Raw genomic sequence first — 19,771 nt, 5'->3', positions numbered from 1 at the left:
TTCCTTGTCAAAGCACTCCAGTAGTTTCTGCCATGGGCTTCTTATGCTTCAGCTTTGCACAGTTTGGCAGAAATGAATGGAATTCGCTTCCTCAAGGCCCTTAGTTAAGTCTTAGTGGGCTTGTTTGATTTTTAGAAAATCGGAACAACAAAACTTTGAAATTAAGCCCTGTATCTACCAACGATATTAAATAATGCAACTCAAGGTACAAATTAGAAAGTCAAATGATAATCTTTTCCTTCTTAGGAGGTGCTTTTCACCATCACTCTTATTATAGGGAAGAGTTGCATAAATCCCTAGAAGAGGGAAGTCTTTTTTGATAGCCTTTGAGCCTTGCATATTGTGATAGCTCTTCAAGAAGGAAAGTGGCTCTTGTACTATCTGATTTCAGGGGTGTAACAGCTCTGCTCTCAGCCTAGGACACACTGGATTCTTTTGGAAGTACTGGGGAATAGGCCTGGTGTTACCTGAGGGCAATAATTAGGAACTGCTAATAACATGAGCCCCCGAGGCTATGAGCAGAGGGTTTTTTCCCCCTCAGTTCTGCAAAGTATATACAGTAAGTCCCCTATATATGAATGAACCTTCAAGTTGCAAACATGCATCTGGTTCCAGCAAGGAACCAGAACCTGTGCCATCAACGTCAGGCATGAGTGAAATTGCAGCTTGCCCTCCATCTCTTTCTGCTGATGATCCTTCAGCTCTACCATCTCCTACCTCCTCTCTCTCCTCCAGTAGTAACTCTTCTTGCTTGTTCACTCGATGCCAGCCCTGGTATGCCAGCTGTTGTAAAGTACTACTGTACTTTTCTAGGTACTGTACTGTAAGATTTTAAATGTTTATTTTTTGTTTGTATGTATTATTTGTATAAAAAGTATTATAAACCTATTACAGTGTACAGTGCTATATAGTTGATTGTGTTAGTTGGTTAACTCCAAGGCTAACTTTGTTGGAGTTTAAAACAAACTGGACTTACAAACACGCTCTTGGAATAGATTTCCTTCATATGTAGGGGACTTACTATGACTGGGATTTCACTGATGCTCCTGAATTCCTATCTACCCTGACCTTACATCCCAAGTACCACACAGTGTCTCTTTCCTTTGCTAAGCCCACCCGGGCCTGCTCATCACTGGGAACTCTGTATTAAGTGATATCTCAGGTCTTTTGATCACCTAAGCAGCAACACATTATGTAAGTATATATTATATAAATATGTCATTTTCTGAGCTTGGGTTATTTGGTTAAAACACTGACATACTATTAGAATCATTGTCTGAAGTTCCAAAAGGCAGTGAGTGACAGAAAAAACCCAAGTGTACACAAAGTTAATTCTAACTTGGGTACAGTTCTTGACACTTTTAGAGCCTCTGCTCTGGAGGATCTCTTTGAGACTTTTCTCTCTGTATATAAGCACAGAGGTTTGAGAATTAATAGGTTACCACGGAGAAGGCAATGGCACCCCACTCCAGTACTCTTGCCTGGAAAATCCCATGGATGGAGGAGTCTGGTAGGCTGCGGTCCATGGGGTCGCTAAGAGTCGGACACGACTGAGCAACTTCACTTTCACTTTTCACTTTCATGCATTGGAGAAGGAAATGGCAACCCACTCCAGTGTTCTTGCCTGGAGAATCCCAGGAATGGGAGAGCCTGGTGGGCTGACATCTATGGGGTCGCACAGAGTCGGACACGACTGAAGTGACTTAGCAGCACTTAGCAGCATGAAGTAATAAGCTTTCTGGGTAACCTTGGGCAAATTACTGAAGCTTTCTAAACCTTGTTTTCCTCCATTCAATGAGCTTAGTCTCAGTCTTTGGGATTTTATGATCAAGTCACTTTTCTTTGTTTTTGTGTTTGGGTGATTTTTTTTTTTTCCTTTTGGTCAAGGAAGGTAATTAAAGAAACAAAACAAACAAAACCTTTGGTATCTACATCAGTAATATTCCATAAAATAAAGGACATGTTAACGCCAAAAAAAAAAAGACTATAATTTCAGAATGAAGGAAAGTTCTTTCAACTAAATGAATTTTAAATCCTATTTTTTAAAATAGTCACTTCTTTGTTCTTACTGCTCTCATTGTCTTCACACTGGGAAAAGGTTCATCATGGCAGCCTGTGGACACTGTGTTCTAAGCTGCCGTCTAGCTCCAATACCCGGGCACGTTTGCAGTTACACCACATCTCATATGGAGGTTCCTGGCACGTGGCCTGACCCTTACGAGATGCCCAGTTAATTTATACTGAGTGTGTGAGTCCACACCTCAGTCCTCATTTGACCACTGAGGCCCCCTATCTCCTGATAAAGAAACATAAAAAAAAAAAGTCTATCCTGGAGTTTGTGTTGTTGGTTTAGTAGCGATTACATCCAGTTTATGCAGGCACATTATACTAGGCTACAGTGACACATTCATTCAACTCACATTGTAGCAGGGATCTGCTCACGATAAGTAGCTCCCATTGAAGACTCCATCTAACCTTTTCCTAATTGCTCTGTGGTCCCTAGTGTGTTCCCAGACTGAAGTCTGTCTAGCAGAGAGCTGCCAGGGAGATCTCAGATAGATCATTGCCTACTGCAGATCCCACCATTTTCTTCATGATTACAAACTTCTTTATTAAATAGGTCCAGCCTGATTCCCACCCCCTCCACAGCTCTCTCCTGTTCACTGCTGTCTCTTGCTGTATTCATTTCTGTTCACCTTGCCTCCTCACCTAGAATATTGTTTGGCAATCAGTGGTGACAGTCATGATGATGGTGGTGGTGAGGATGGGTTGCCTTCCTCATAACCATCATGGACTTTATCACCATCATCATCTTCATTATCATGCTTATCCTTTCCACTCCATTCATGTAGATGGGGTATCATCTCAGTTGGTCTTTATTACAACCTTATGATGAGCTTTGAAATTTCCAGTGAAAGACCAGAGAACCAGTTTAAATACCCAGCTTGAGGCCCATTCACAAGTCTCGGAACCAGGTCTCAAATCAAGTCTTCTGAGCCAGTAAAATCTCCAGCCCTTCAAGGGGCAGACCCTCTATCCCTTCCCCTCCACACTGATCTCTCAATTCTTGTGGCACTAGAGTCAGATAAACAAGTTCTTCCTATGTTTCCACCTCCTTCTCTTCCCAAGGTAGATCAGAAGCAAGGGTTCTAGAGCATAGACATCTTTGGGCTACACCGTTCCTAGGAAAGCCCTTTGTGATGGAGGGTCTATGTCCTCCCCCAGCTCTTTGTTCTCCGTTCTGACCTTCCTGCATGTGTCCGACTCACACCCACCTCCACACATGCTTGAGTGCTAATCCTGCTCCTTGAGACTCCTTCCCCACCTTTTGTGTATGGCATACTCCTTACCTGGTAAGACTTGACTGGATCACCATTCCTCCAGACAGCCCTGCCACTCTCCTCCAACAAACGGGGAGCCTCTCCTTGTCTGTGTGCCCTGAGTAACTTGTGTGCCCCTCTGTCACAGAAGCTGGGGGATTCTGTTGACTCTGGACCAAAAAACTCTGCAGGCCTCTCCATTTTTCCCAAGTTACTGATTCTGAAAAATGAAGCTCACATTTTGTTCATTTTGTTCAAAAATGAACAGGCCTCTGATGACCCTTGGGCTCTTTTCCTCTCCCCTGTAGCTGGATGAAAGTACTCCTCCAGAACCGAAGGGGACGTTTGTCGACTATCAGACGACGGTGGTTAAATACTCCAAAGCTATCGCGGTAACAGCTCAGGAAATGGTAAGAAGAAAAGGGGCTGCTCCACCGCTGCTGGCTGCCCTTTTACCCACCACACCACTGGATCTTCAGGTCTGGGGTCTGTGGTGCAGAGAGATCAGCCCTCTGTGTTCCTAGTTCCTCCCAGGCCGCAGCTTCATCCCAGTCTGTGGTCTTTCTGGCTGCCTGTGGTCTAGAAGCCCCAGGCCACTGGACTCAGGCTACAGTGGACACTCTTCTCATGAAGAAGCTCCAGATGAAAATGACTGAGAGTTGGGCATGAGGACAGGGGAGCGAAGAGAAGGGAGGAAATGAGAAGGAAGTTGCGAGTTACAGAGAAAGGACAAAATCCTATTTATCTCACAGAAAACTTGAGATGTTTTTAACGCTTAAGTTACAGTACAAGAGAAGGCATTTGGAGACAAAACTGAGATTGTCTGATGAATCAAATTTTAATGTTTGGACAGTGCTTATAATGAATAGTACAATATTGACAGTCTTTCAGGCAAAATGAAACACTGTGGTTATATGAAAAATTTTTTCTCCTGGCAACAGAAGGCATGTAACTTTTAGAGGTGGCTTTTTTGTTTTGTTTTGTTTCTAAAATGTAATGTATTCAGAATTGTATTATATGGATATTTAGCTGTAAATGGCATTGAGATTCAGTGACTACTATCTTGATAGGTTAAAAAGTTGTATAAGGAAAGAAAAGTATTGTCCTCAAAGCATTAATACGAGGACCTAGTAAGAAAGTTCTTAACTTCCGAAGGCTCAGATGTCACAGGATAAAATTAAGAGATGGCCTCTTAGATGCTGCCACCTAAGCCTGAGTTGCAGGGACCAGACTGGGCCACCTCGTGGTCCCTGCCCCATCAGGCCAGGCGCCTCTCCGGATGGTTTTGTCATGTAGTCTTGTGTCCACTAGAGGTTGAGCTTGGACCACAGAGGCTCCCCTGGCGGCAGCTGTTCGTTCTTAGAAACTCTGCAGTTGTGCCAGGCTCAATGTTGTTGAAAAGGACTTGGACTGCAGAGGAAGGAACAGTGCCCATCTCAGCGACGAGGAGAAGGCTGGAGTTGGCCCTGAGCTGGTCCTGCTCAGGAGCGCTTAGGGGCATCGTGGCTCAAATCCGGCAGCCCAGCAGTGCTGACTCCTCTGAGCAGGGAGCATCACAGAAGGGGCGAAAATATCTTCAGTGGCCTCAGGAGTTTCTGGAAGAAAGTTTCTCAGCCCGCCTGTCTTGACCCTCGGTGTCCACACGCATAAGGAGCCCAGTATTGCTGCTCCTGGGTGGACTGGCTAGAGCTTTGAGGGGTGAAGAGCCCTGGGGGGTGAGAGCCCCCTACACCGACGGCCCCCAGGGTCATTGTGCTCCTCACGGCAGGGTCACGTGGAGCAGCTCTGGGCACAGCCTTGTTCTCTTGGCATGCAGTGTGTATTTCCTGCACACCCACACCTCTACCCGAAAGCCTGTGACATTTCCTGGTAAACATGCCTTAGATGGGCCCACGTTCCTGTCCAGCTTGAATGGTTGTGTAGTCATTTAACAGATTTTTGTTTTCAAGTCCTTTAAAATCAAGGACTTCAAATGCCACAAAGAGTGAGGAAGTATTGTCACCCAGAGTGAGAGAACAGGAGGGACGGAGGGAGGAGGGCTTGGATCCAACAGGGACGTGGGCACCTGTCGGTGGCAGCTTAAGACTGCCCCTGTGAGACAAGAGGTGTTTTTGTCAGAGGAGAAAAAAAAAAAAAAAACAGAAGCAAGCACATTAGCTCGGTAGAGTACACTAAGGTGAGTTTTTCTGTGAAGCGGAAGATAACTATAGAATATCTTCAGAGTAAAAAGGGCAGAACTTGACCATTTAGGCCACAGTATTCTCCTCATTGAATTTATGACTGAAACATCATTATTCTTCAGAGCAGTGTTATTACAAAGCTGTGTTCTGTGAGTTCCTGCCACCAAAACGTTAGACTTACCCATCACTGCAGGCATGATTTCCTGATGATTCTGTCCTCGTGCCCTCTCTCGGTGGCATGGCACCTGCTCCTGGGTCCCCAGAGACCAGACCAGCCTGGGAGCAGCATATGACCAGGGGTGCGCCCTTCCCAGGGCTGGGCTCCCTTGTGGTTTCTCGGGGGGGCTCCCCTGGTGACCCCGCAGGGCAGGGCTGGTGGAGGCTACCGCTCTCACCTTCCAGAGAGTGGACCCCTTGGCCCGGCCTCCACACTGCACAGCCTGAACCCGAGCATGTCGCCTTGACCCAGCCAGGACCCGCTGGCCTGTCGTGTGGGCTGCAGCATGGGCTTTGCTTGAACTGGGCTCTCCAGCGTCCAGCCCCCACACGCAAGCCACAAGCTTAAAAGTGAATGAGACCCTTTGGCTCCCAGTGGTATTAACACGTGGTTCTCATGCTTTTCTCTGTGTGTCTTTGTGTGTTTGTGTCTTGCTTGTTTTCTTTTTCCAGATGACTAAGTCGGTTACTAACCCGGAGGAGTTGGGAGGACTGGCTTCACAAATGACCAGTGACTATGGGCACCTGGCTCTCCAGGGCCAGCTGGCAGCAGCCACGGCGGAACCAGAGGAGGTCTGCCACCTTAAGTCCCTGTTTTTAGAAGCAAACCCACACTAGTGCCCGCTCCCCCGGCCGGGCGATGGTGGGGGTGGGAGGGGCGGCAGTCTCCATAGCTCAGCTCCACTCCAGAACACCCCACCCCGATAGCCACAGCCAGGCATAGTTCCCTCTCCTCTGCTGCCAACCCCGCAGGTTCACACCCAGCAGCCCCAGCCTGTGTTCCAGGCTCGCTGCCCTTCCTAAGGCTGCTGGGCATAGAGCTGGAGCCACCTGGCGAGGTGGGCTTTCAGAAGGACTCTGTTGACAGTTTCTGCCGTGTCTCCTGTCCCCCAGCCCATCACCTGATGCCAAGAGCAGGGCACACATTGCCATTCTCCTCGTACTTCCTGTGCTTGCTTAGCAGCCTACTCGATTATTTGTATATTTTCCAAAGGCTCACAGAAGTATTAGACAAGCCAAGTATGGGATGTACCCACCCCTCCCTTAAGAAAAACCTGCGTAGCCAGCCTGCTTTTGTGAAACAAAGTCTTGCCCAAATATTGTTGGTAACTTTTGAAGAACTGGTCCAGATCCCTGTCCTTGGATCCCTGTGGACTTCTTGTCCTTCCCTCCCGTCTTCCCTCAGCCACTTTCCTTAACGGCCAACACAGACTCACCTTGGAACACCTATACCTGTAGGAGGCTTAAAGTGGCAAAAGATTGACTCCAGAAGCCACTCTCTGAGAGGTCCCATATCTCATACCTCTGAGAAATCGAATGGTCCGTTGACCAGCACACAGGGTGGGTGAAACTCTGGGGCCCCTGATTACACCTGTATCAGTGTTAAACACATGGAAGGGGCCTGACCCAGTGCAAGGCCCCCTAGAGAAAGACAGACCAGCTTGCAGTAAAGAACAGTGGAGGGAATTTCAGGGACCAGGGAAAACAAGGGAACGCCATCCATGGGATTCTGAGATGTACCAGGCTGTCAAGGCAGAAGGTTGTGGCTGGTCTTCCCTTCTCCTTCCGATGACAGACAGTGTCCCCAAGTTACTGTTTCTCCTGGGAGTCAGGTCTAAGCATGTCTTCACCAAGACTCCCAGCGACACTACTGAAGTGAAGACCCAGAACCAAATCACTTTCTAACGTATGTTGTAACAATGCATGTAAATGGGAGTACCACATATATATGTATCGCATACATATATATCCAGCATGGGATGACCTTAGTTTCTAACAGTGCCTGCGTTTTGAGATTTTAGGATGATTGAGTTTTTAGACTGCAGCATGAATAATTCTATTTGCCATGAGTCTGTCAAGTCACTACCAGGAAAGAAAAATGATCAGAGACCCACATAAGATTCCTTTGATTTCTTTACACAGGCCCATCATTTAAAAAACAAAAAACAGAACCCCCCCCACCTTTAGTAAGAGCAACTGGACTCATAATTCATTTGATTAACATGCAATTTTGAATTTCATAAACAAGCATAAGGGAACTTCTGTTACAGTAAGGGAAAGCTTGGTTGGACAAAAGGAAGACATGTTTGGCTTTTCGAGAGGATTGAAAACTAAAAGAGACTGTGATTGTAGGGGGAGGTTTGGTTTGGATCTCTTGTCTCTAGAAATCTTTAAAGATGGAATTTCCATGATTTTTCTTTGGTTAGTTTCAGTTCAGTTCAGTTCAGTCGCTCAGTCGTGTCCGACTCTTTGCCACCCCATGAATTGCAGCACACCAGGCCTCCCTGTCCATCACCAACTCCTGGAGTTTCAGTGCTAGCCTAAATAGCATTGCTGAGTGAAGACTTCATGATCTATAGAACACTTTCCACATCTGAGTTCTTATGAGCTAGCAACCCTACCCTGTGTATGAAGCACAGTTTTCTAATTGCAGCCCAGACCACTGAAACAAAATAGGCCAGGAAAAAAATTTCATTGCTAAAAGCAAAGCAGCAAGTTCCTTTACATCCTGGCCCTGCCTTTGCGGCAGCTGACGTTTCCATTAAGGTTTCCCCTGTTTACCGTTACATCTTGAGATGTGTTTTACATTCCAGACACACGAGCAGTGTGACCTGGAGCGCAGAGGGGCAGAGAGAATATAAAATTACCGGTGGCTTGCTAAAGGAAAATTCTTTGTGTGCATTTGCCAGACAGATATTTGAGGGAAAACTGAGAAGGCTAGGAGATCCCTGAAGCAATGTAGTTTTTTTCCCCAAGACTGTGGAATTATGTGTATACCCAAGAGAGCCCCACATCACAGCATGTGAAAATATTTATATCCAGGGCAAGTAAGAAGCTGCCCCCTTCACTGAGGGCCTGCAGTCTGCTCTGCTGAGTCAGCATTTTGGGCTTTTCCAGAATGTGACAATGACAGGAAAAGTCCTGGCTCTGCCCTCTGAACATCAAGCCGGAGCTTTGTATCTGCTAGTTTTTCCATGGAAAATTCAAAACTTTTGCTAACATCTCTGCAATACCTTCTCCAGAAAAGTTAAAACCCTCTGGCAGCTTGGCATTTTATGATGCACTTCCTCTTTTTAAAGGGATTTCCCTATAGCTCAGATGGTAAAGAATCTGCCTGCAATGCAGGGGACCCAGAGGAAGATCCTGTGGAGAAGGGAATGGCAATCCAGTATTCTTGCCTAGAGAATCCCACGGACAGAGGAGCCTGGCAGGCTACAGTCCAAGAGGTTGCAAAGAGTCAGACACAACTGAGCAACTAACACTACACTGCGACTGCACTTCCTCTTTTTAAAAAAAGAAGGAAAAAGATACAAATCCCGTGAGCCACCGGCTTCTAAATGTAAATACTGCGGAAAGGTTTAGTGATGATGGTGCCATGTCTGAGAGCACGTTGCTGTAACCACTCATAACACTGGGTGTCTTAAAAGCTGGCAGGAACATTTGTCATGAGCCCGTGGTGAGAACCACAGCCCTCTCCCCCAGATGGGACGGGCGTCCACTCTCGATGTCCCTAAAACTTTCCACTCCAAGGCACACTTTCTGTAGGTGGGAAAGCAATGCCCTGCTTCTGCTCTACACGCTGGTTTTCCCTGCCATGTTTTCTGTCTCAGGAGAAACTGTAGTTTGTCAGATAACATCCATTACTGCCTTTCCAACTTCCACAAGCTCTGCCAGGCAAATTACACTTGACCTGGTTTCCGATGTAATTGATCTTGAAGCCTGAGAAAAATCTGTACGTTTTGTTTAGTTTGAGGCAGTAAAAGATGATGGATCAGTGTTTCTTAGACTCCCTCCAATTGAAATGAGAGCCAGAACTTCATGAAAGCCAGGCTTCTAATTTCCCGCAAGGCACAAAACCAGGACACAATCTTCTCCATTTTACTTTTATTTGGGCAGGATGGGGGAATTGAGGGTTTTTCTTGAGGTTTAAGTATTGCTTGACTCAAGTTGCCAATTTCAAACTCCAAGTTTTATGTCTTGGAGCAACATTCCTTTATAATAAACACTGGTGGTGAGTTGGATCACTTTGCGGGCGGGGAGGTGGGAGGTGGAAGGGGTTAGTCCTGTTTGCTGAGAAGTTTAGTGTTGCTTTGAGAAGCTTAGCATTTTTAAAGCCCTTATCTGAAACAGCCTTTCAAAATGCATTCCCTTTTAGGATGTTCCTCCAGCAGTACAAAACCTCCCGTGAAATTGCAGTAGCATTGAGTGTGTTGATTCTGGTGTCCTTCACTAACCCGTGTGCCCATGGAGACAGATAGGAATATGCGAACCATTTATCCAATCCATATGGCACAGATGGTGTGATGGGCTCTGGCCCATCTTCCCTCAACTGCAGTGTGTAAGGCGAGACTCATTCGCCCTTCCCATTTTGTAGATAAGCAAACGAAGGAGACTCAAGGAACTCTGAGAAATGCCCAGGGCCACACAGCTGCAATAGTTAGTGTTGAACCCACCCTCCTTTTAAAATTTGACTTACTTATGACTGCACTGGGTCTTCATTGCTGCACACAGGCTTTCTCTAATTGCAGTGAGCGGGGCCACTCTATAGGTGCCATATGAGCAGCCTTCTCATTTCCGTGCCTTCTCTTGTTGAGAACAAGGGCTCTAGGTACACGGGCTTAGTTGCCTGGCAGCATGTGGAATCTTCCCGGAGCAGGGATCAAACCCGTGTCCTCGACATTGGCAGATGGATTCTTAACCACTGAACCACCAGGGAAGTCCAAAGCCCTGTTTTTAAATAACTTTTTGCAGTAAGTGAATGTTTCAAGTGTAATAAGGTAACAAGTTATTGTGTAGACAGAAAAGTCAGGATTCGAACCCAGGTTTAGTGGGGATCACAGTTTGTGCTCTTTGCCCTACACCAGGCTATAGAAGATAGTCATGTGATCTAGCACAAACCCAGACTCCAGGACGAAGCCCAGAGTTGACTAAGGACTCCAAAGCTTTTCTGTTGTTGAATTCATTTGGTCTCATCCCTTTGCTTTCTGGTGCTGGTCTTCCTTGGGCTTCCTAACTGGTGACCACTGTGCCAGCTCCATAGTTGTATTTAGAGGATTGCTTGCTACAAATGTGATGTCATCTCCAGGAAGGAGGCTGAACATCAGGATGTTGGGGTGTTTTTATAGCACAGCCTTCTGAGGGGGCTAAGAGAACATGAGTGGGTTGCGGTGGCGGGGGGTGAGGGGGTGTCTTCCCACCATTTATCATTGTCAGCCCATAGATATCAGGTTTGGAACTGCTCAGGAGTGGGTCCTTCTCCCTCCCACCCCCACGTGACTGGGGAGTGATTTCAGTGGCCTGTGGTTGCCCCAGTGCCCTGTCATTCTGCAAACGGAAAGCCCAGGCTCAGCTCTGTACAGGGAGCAGGAGAGGTGCCTGGAGAAGGCTCTTCTGGAAACCAGGTCTTTTCTGGCACCGTAGCCTCACACCACGTTCTCTAGAACCCTCAAGCAGCTGGTGCTCTGGAAGTTCTGCACGTTTGACTCAAGTTTCCCTTTTTAAACATACACTGCTGCCCCCCTGCCTTGCCCTGGGGCATGGGTGGTTTTATGCTGGCCTCTGGTTGGCACGGCATCTGCTCTGTCTGGGGTGGCCAGGGATCTGTAAGAAAATGCTCCCCTTTTGCTTTATGCACAGGCGAGTATCCTCCACACCATGCAAGCAGGGCAAAATACAGAAACAAGTTGGGGGCCAAGGCAGTAACTGGTCTTTATAATCCCATGTTTGGATCACTTAGCCTCAACTGTTGACTTTTTGAGTCAAGAATATAAATTTTAACTCCAAAGAAAGAGTATAGTAATAACAAGTTCCTTAAGTTTTAGATGTTGAGTTTCCATGAAAGATTTTCTTGGGGAGTGGGAAAGGGTTCTGCTAAGTAGAAAAAAAAAATCAAATTAGAAAAACACTGATCTAATGAACAGTGCACCATGCTTGGGATGAAAGACGTAGATTGTCATTTGGCTTTGTGAGGGATTGGCTGTGTGATCTTGGGCTAATCACAGCACTTCTCTGGGCCTCAGTCTCCTCATCTGTAAAATGGGAAGACTGAACTCATGAGGTCTTTGTTTATTTTGAAAGTCTGTGATTGTTTCTTTCTCCATCCCCCCCTTACTTGACTTCCCTGTTAGTGTCTTGCCCCTTAAAGACCTGTGCTCATCCTTGACAGCAGAGCTCTTACCTTGGGGTGAGCTCCGACTCTTTTCTTTTTAATTTTAAATTTTATTTATTTTTGGCTGTACTGGGTCTTCTTTGCTACACACAGGCTTTCTCTTGTGGTGGTGCACTGGCTTCTCTTGTTGCAGAGCATGGGCTCTAGGGCTCAGTAGTGGCACACAGGTTTAGTTTCTCCTTGGCATGTGGAATCTCCCTGGACCAAGGATTGAACCTGTGTCCCCTGCATTGGCAGGCAGATTTTTAACCACTGGGCTACCAGGGAAGTCCCTTGCTCTGACTCTTGAGAACTTAGGGTTACACCATATGGGTCTGAAAAGCCTCTAGAGCTAGACTGAGAATAGTCTTTACTGGGGCATCCCCCTGCTTCAGGTTGACCTTATGTTTAAACCAGCAGACATGCCCAGCAAAGAGATGCACTTAAATGGCATTGCCACTGTGTGGGCTGAATTCAAGCCTGTCTCGTTCTCAATGGTGACCTTGATGCTGCACTAGTCCAGATGTGTTTTCAGAGCTATCTGGTTGCACGATTCTGGCCTGATGCTCGTGTCTCATTCCATGTGGAGACGATCAGCAAGAAGCCCTGCCTAATTACAGAGCTTTAGTAGCACCTGCTCATGTGTGATTAGAAGACACCCCAAAGAGCAGAAGCTCACTTCCTAGGCAGGAGAATGCATTACCAAATGGATTTAAACATCCTTTGGGCCTCAGAGGGTTAAGGAAATAACATTTTCCCCTGAAAGCATTATGTCTGTCTTTTACAGAGTGAGCAGTGCAGCCTCCTCACTCCCCGGAATCACCCTTTCTTAAACTCTGACACACGGGATAATGTTGAAAGACTGCACCCAGGTAGCTCAAATTCCCAGGTGTGTGAGTTCCCAGGTTTTAGTCATAAAACCTGGACTCTCTGAGTAACTCTTCTTGAGAGATGCTGGAAGGATAAGCACTCAGCTTCTAATTATGATGGATTTTTGAAAATAACACTTGGCTTAGGGGTATTTTGTTCTGTGTTCATTTGCTTACTTGGGCTGTATTGATCAGACCAAAATGAAAATTGTTGTGAAACAGAGCCAGAAGAATGCAAACTTTGGGAGATAGTTTGCTGTTGTTCAGTCGCTAAGTTTTGTGCAGCTCTTGCGATCCCATGGACTGTAGCACACCAGGCTCCTCTGTCCTCCTCTGTCTCCCAAAGTTTGTTCAGATTCATGTCCACTGAGTCAGTGATGCTATCTAAGCATCTCATCCTCTGTCACTTCCTTCTCCTTTGCCTTCAATCTTTCCCAGTATCAGGGTCTTTTCCAATGAGTTGGCTCTTCGCATCAGGTGGCCAAAGTATTGGAGTTTCAGCTTCAGCATCAGTCTTTCCAGTGAATATTCAGGGTTGATTTTTAGGATTGACTGGTTTGATCTCCCTGCTGTCCAAGGGACTCTCAAGAGTCTTCTCCAGCCCAGCATTTCAAAAGCATCAATTCTTTGGCACTAAGCCTTCTTTAGGGCCCAGCTTCCCCATCCGTACATGACTACTAGAAAAACCATAGTTGGGAAATGGAGGTGGAATTTATTACACCACAAAGAGACAGCTGGCACCTTATCCATAATGGAGCTTACTTGGCTTTTTTTAAGCAAATTACCATTTCTGATCACACAAACGTAGAGGTCATTAAAAGCATGCATGCCTGCTGGGCCAGCAGCTCTAAAAGTGTAACTTTTTACGGAAACCTCAACCTGGCTTGCTGGAAAGGAAGCCTGGGCCCAGCATGGCTGCTCTCACTCCGTGGTACAGCTGAGGAAAAAAGGTGTTCTGGTTGGCAAACATAGCAATTTTGTAAGAATCTGAACCCTTTAAAATATGCTTTATACTAAAGCTGTATATTCTGAACTTCTAATTACCCTCTCCAGGCTTTTGTGAGGAATCAATGAAATTAAATGCCTTGCCTGCTTCAAAGAGGCCCTGACACACAGGAAGGGCTCAATAAACACGGGTTGAATGAATAATCCCACAGAGTTCATCTAATTAACATTCTTACTTAGTGGCTCAGGATACAGATAAGCAATGCAGCAGAAAAGGTAACAAATATTACCAAGCTTGCTTACTGGGGACTGTGGGCATTTTACAGTCTCTGAAAAGGGAAGCAAACCCAACCAAATTCCATAGTTCACCAAACACAGGCTCCTAATAGCAGTGGAATTTTCCTAGCCAGGCTCCCCTAGGACATAGAAGAAATTTTCCATGGAGGGAAGACCTCGACGGCAGGGCCATCATACTTCGCCTCCCCACCCCGGACTTGCCTCCACAGATCGGCTTCCAGATTCGCACTCGCGTACAGGACCTGGGCCACGGCTGCATCTTCCTGGTGCAGAAGGCGGGGGCCCTCCAGGTGTGCCCCACGGACAGCTACACCAAGAGGGAGCTGATAGAGTGTGCCCGCGCTGTCACAGAGAAGGTAAGGAGCAGCCCTCAGGCCAGGTGGGCACGATGGCACCCAGCTGTGCCCAGGCACAGACCAGGCAACCAAGCCCAAAACCAGCCAGCCCGGTCAGGTCCAGATGTCTTCCCTCCCACCCAGGGTCTCCCCAGGGCAGCTGGGGGTGATCCGTCGTCCTGAGAAACGGAGGGACTGTCCCACCGAGGTCAGGGCCCTGGTGGTCACTTTGATGGGCTCTCCTATGGATAGACTGGTCAGACCATGTCCAAGTCACAGTCAGCGCCAGGACCTCTCCTAAAGCCCCTGGGGACATGGTTGCCCCCACCCTCCCTTTTCAGGGAGGCTCCCAAGTGCTGAGACTAGGTAAGAAGGATCACATCTCCTCTTGTGTAACCTGTTTATTTCCAGAGGAGACAGTGCAGTCAGCAGGGTTAAGCCTCCCAAGTTCACACAGTGAGGAAGGGGGACAGGAGCCACAGGACATTTCCTGACTCTATGGGCAGCTGTTTGTAGAGACAGACTCTCATAGCAGAGAGCATAGGGCTCAGCTAAGCTACTTCCCCTGCCACACCTTGATTTCCTTGTCAGTCAAGGGAGGATGAAGAAGAAGAATGCCTGGCCCAGGGGTTATGCAGGTTATATACAGTGATGAGTGTCAAAGAGCTTGGCACCATGCCAGGCACACCATTCAAAGTTTGATTGATTTCAACCACTGTTCCCTAACTCTGTTCTCCAACACCCCTTCTTCTGGGAGGTTTTCCCTGGTTCACAGCACCCCATTCTGAATGTCCGTTCCTCCTGGACCCTCCTGCAGTTTGCTGACGGTTTTGCTTGGCTGGTTTCTCGGAGTTATTTTTCAGGGCCGCTGCTGTACAGGCCGCGTGGGGTGCCGGCAGCAGCACCCGTGCTTAGCGGGTGTTTCCCTGTCCTTCGCTTGGGTTGTAGGACAGAGAGCTCCGCACTGTTGAGAAGCTTGGCAGCGGGACTTGAGGGGTGCACAGGGGACCCTCCCCCTGAAGCTGCCGGGACAGAGGCTCCTCTGTCCGTGGTCTCTCACCGTGGTCAGGCATCGGTCTCCCGCAGCCCACAGGACTATCCAGGCTTCCCCAGGACAAGGAAATAAATCTCTCAGCTCGAGGAAGGCGTTCTCCCTCCTTTGAAAGCCCTTCCTGTTGAAGTTACTCCTGCCAAGTTCCCCTGTAGGAGACTTTGGAATAGGAGCATGAAGGAGGGGAGGAGGTGGTCCAAGTTGCAAGGTGCCAGTGAGCGTGGCCACGCAGGCTGATCTTCCTGAGCTGGCCTCCCTCCATCTTCCTGCTTCTCCAAGCAGAGTACCCCTGACTCAGGATGCCGGGAGAGGGATCAGAGGCAGGGAGTCGGCTTGTTCAGAGCATCTAGCCTTACGGGTAGATTCCTGCTGCATCTCCCTGCCCTCCCATCTCCACCCAGCACCATCCTTACCTGTCTAGGTATGTCTGTGTGATCATCCCCAGCCAGGAGGACAGACCCATAAGAGGAAGACAGCAGGTGGCTGGAGAAGGAAGGAGGGGGCTGGTGTGGCAGGAACATGGAGGGAGGCCTGGAAGATAGGAGGTGGTTGTGAAGGGAGCTCAGCTCCTCTCTACCGTGGCAGAAGAGCCATCCCCAGGGGTGGGGCAGATCCAGCTTGCCTTGTGGGGGAAATGTTTCTAGAAGCATAAGAGTATGCTGGTGGCAGGTGGTGACGCAAGGGAGTGGTGGAGTAGAGAGGTTAAAGGAAGGCATCCTCTTTGGGCTCCAGCCCCTCTGAGGTCCAGTCTGGAGAATTTCTAGTCAAGAGGCAGCCAAGGGAAGGAGTGACAAGTGTCAGCAGAGGGCTGTTCTACAGAAAGTCTGATCGGTGGGGACAGAAACAGCCACACTGTTCATAGGAGCCTGACCCTTAACCCTTTTTGTGGTTTTTATCATCAAGTAGCACCTGCCCTCTGTTGTTCAGTCATGTCCGACCCTTTGTGACCCCATGGACTACAGGACAAGCCTCTCTGTCCCTCACCATCTCCCGAAGGTTGCCCAAGTTCATGTCTATTGCATCGGTGATGCCATCCAGCCGTCTTATCCTCTGACTCCCTCTTCTCCTTCTGCCCTCAATCTTTCCCATTCCAATGAGTTGGCCGTTCATGTCAAATGACCAAAATACTGGAGCTTCAGCATCAGTCCTTCCAACAAGTATTCAGAGTTGATTTCCCGTAAGATTGACTGGTTTGATCTCCTTACAGTCCAATGGACTGTCAAGGGTCTTCTCCAGCACCATCTAGTAAACCCTTATTACATGCCAAGTACTTTACATGCATTTTCCCCCACTTATTCCTCCCATCGGCCTTGATTGGTAAGAAGTAATAGCCCCCTTTTCCAGATGAGAAAACTGAGACTTAAAGAGATGAAACACCCTACCCAAGGTTGTGTCGCCAGCAAAGGCAGTGCCAAGGCGGGCAGGCTGCTGAATCCAAACTGCTGGTAACCCCAAGCCACACTGACTCCCAGAGAGAAAATTCACTCTTCTGTTTGTTCTGTTTTGTTTTGTTTTTTACTCCTCCCCACCCCCCAGATTTATTGAGATTCATATAGTTGACAGATAACGCTGTATGTTATTCATACTTCATTATAAATGCAAAAAGTGTATGTGTCTATGTATTTTTTCCTTGTGATGAGAACTCTTAGGACTTCAGCATCTTTTATAAAGATCACAAAGCAGGGTTGGCTCTAGTCGTCATTAGTGCACTGCATCCCTAGGATTTACCTTAGAACTGGAAGTTTCTGCCTTTGACCAGTTTCCTTGTCTCACCACCACCAAAGTCTACCCCACCCCCTTACCATAACCACAGATCTGATCTCTGTTTCTGTGCATTTGATCGAATTTGTTTTGTTTTGGTTTCATTTTTATTCAGTGTATTTAAACTGAGAACAGAAAGTTTCTCTTCTTTTTCCCATTCCTCCTCCTCATCCCCCGCCGCTGGCAGTCACCGATCTGTTCTCTGTGTCTTTGGGCTTGGTGTGTGTTTTTGTCTTTGTTTTCAGATTCCGCATAAAAGGGAGGAATGTGGCACTTGTCCTTCTTTGATTTATTTCTCTTAGTATAATGTCTTTGATGTCCATTCATGTTGTTGAAAATGGCAAGATTTCATTCTTATGACTGAATAATTTTCCTTTGCATATATGTACCACATTCCCTTTATCTAATGTCCTTTGATGGATGCTTAGATTTTTTCTATGTCTTGACTATGACAAATAGTTTTCCAATGAACTTGAAGGTGCATATATCTTTTTGAGTTAGTGTTTTCTTTTTCTTCGAATACATAGCCAGAAGTGAAATTGCTGGGTCATATGAGTGTTCTATGTTTATATTTTGAGGAATCTCCATAAAATTTTTCATATACGCCTGCACCAATTTTTATTTCCAGTAAAAGTTGCATAAGGGTTCACCTTCTTCTACATCTTTGCCCACACTCGTTATTTCGTTTTGATAATACACTTTCTGACAATGTGAGGTGATAGATGTTTCACTGTGGTTTGGATTTGCATTTCTCTGATAGTTATGTGAAGCGTCTTTGCATGTGCCTGTTGGGAGGCCTGGCGTGCTGCAATTCATGGGGTCGCAAAGAGTCGGACACGACTGAGCAACTGAACTGATTGGTCATCTGTGTATCTTTTGCAGAAAAAATGTCCATTTAGATAGTCTGCCAGTTTTTAAAATGATGGGTTTTTTTGGGGGGGTGAGGTTGGCTATTGAGTTGTATAAGTTTGAGTTCTATTTATGTTTATCAAATATATGATTCGCAAATATTTTCTCCGTTTCAGTAGATTGCCTTTCCATTTTGTTGGTGGTTTCCTTTACTGTGCAGAAGCTTTTTAGTTTTATATATTCATATGTATGTGCATATATACGTATATCAATATGTAAACAAGTTCCACTTGTTTATTTTTGCTTTGTTGCTTGTGCTTTAAGTGTCAGATCCATTGCCAAGACCTCTGTCAAGGAAGTGAGCAGCTATATTTTCTTCTAGGGGTTTTATGGTTTCGGGTCTTATATTCAGGTCTTACGTTTAACCCAGTTTGAGTTAATTTTTGTGTATGGTGAATCATGGTGATACAGTTTGATTTTTTTGCATATGGCTGTTCAGTTTTTTCAACACCATTTAATGACTATACTGTTCTTCCCCCATTGTATATTCTTTGCTCCTTTGTCACAAATTAATCAGATATGAATGTGTTCATTTCTGAACTTTCTAATTCCATCTACATATCTGTTCTTATGCCTTTACCATACTGTTTTCATTGCTGTTGCTTTGTGATTTAGTTTGAAATCTGAAAGCATAATGCCCCCAGTTTTGTTCTTTCTCAAGATTGCTTTAGCTATTTGGATCTTTTATGGTTCCATACAAATTTTAGGACTGTTCATTTTCTGTGAAAAATGTCATTTTAATTTTGGCAAGCATTGTGTTAAATTGTATATTGGTTTTGGTAGTATGGATATTTTAACAATATTCTTCTAATCCATGAGCACAAAATATCTTTTCATTTATTTGTACCTTTTTCAATTTCTTTGACTTCTTATAGTTTTCAGTACACAAGTCTTTCTCCTCCTTGGTTAAATTTATTCCTAAGTATTCTATTCTTTTTGATGCAGTTATAAATGGGATTGATTTCCTAATTTCTCTTTCTGCTGGTTCATTATTAGTATACAGACACACAATAGGTTTTTTTTTATTGATTTTGTATCCTGCAAGTTTACTGAATTCATTTATTAGTTCTAAAAGTTTGGTGTTTTTTTTATGGAATCATCAGGGGTTTTTATATAGAATATCATGTCATCTGCCAATAGGGACAATTTTACTCTTGCTTTCTAATTTGAATGCCTTTTATTTTTTTTCTTGTCTTACTGCTCTGGCTAGGACTTCTACTACTGTATTGACTTAAACTGGTGAGGGTGGCCATCCTTGTCTTGTTCCTGATCTTAGAAGAAAAGCATTTAGCTTTTCACCTTTGAATATAATGTTAATTATCGGCTTGTTGTATGTGGCCTTTATTGTATTGAGATATATGTTCTTTCTATATGCACTTTGTTGAGAGTGTTTTTCATAAATGGCTGTTGAATTTTGTCAAATGCTTTATCTGCATTTATTGAGATGACTTATTTAATTTTTACCCTTTGTTTTGTAAATGTGGTATATCACATTGATATCTGGATGTTGAACCAATCTTGCAACCCTGGAGTAATTCCCACTTGATTATGGTGTGTGATACTTTTATTGTTTTGTTGAATTTAGTTTCTTGATACGTTGTGGAGGATTTTTGCTCTGTGTTCATCAAGGATATTGCCTGTAATTGTCTTTTTTTTGTGGTATCGTTGCCTGGTTTTGGTGTCAGAGTAATGTTGGCCTCATAAAGTGAGTTTGGAAGAGTTTCCTCCTCTTCTATTTTT

The 19,771-nt window shown here is 45.8% G+C and overlaps 1 protein-coding gene across 10 annotated transcripts in view; it reads left to right on the top strand.

The window, feature by feature from the left end:
* TLN2 (talin 2) overlaps window positions 1-19,771 on the top strand; it is a 495,231-nt gene that overhangs the window by 427,823 nt on the left and 47,637 nt on the right. For 9 of the 10 annotated variants that reach the window (XM_024997998.2, XM_024998001.2, XM_024997999.2 and 6 more), the window contains 3 exons: window positions 3,629-3,730; window positions 6,170-6,289; window positions 14,185-14,331. In XM_024997998.2, coding sequence (XP_024853766.1) covers window positions 3,629-3,730; window positions 6,170-6,289; window positions 14,185-14,331 — 369 coding nt within the window. The remainder of the gene's footprint in view (window positions 1-3,628; window positions 3,731-6,169; window positions 6,290-14,184; window positions 14,332-19,771) is intronic. The other variant, XM_024998003.2, reaches the window with a different exon arrangement.

Source organism: Bos taurus, chromosome 10, assembly GCF_002263795.3.
Source record: "Bos taurus isolate L1 Dominette 01449 registration number 42190680 breed Hereford chromosome 10, ARS-UCD2.0, whole genome shotgun sequence".
Lineage (NCBI taxonomy): Eukaryota > Metazoa > Chordata > Mammalia > Artiodactyla > Bovidae > Bos > Bos taurus.
Note: the sequence above shows the minus strand (reverse complement) of the source record. Positions and strands in the feature narration are given on the sequence as shown.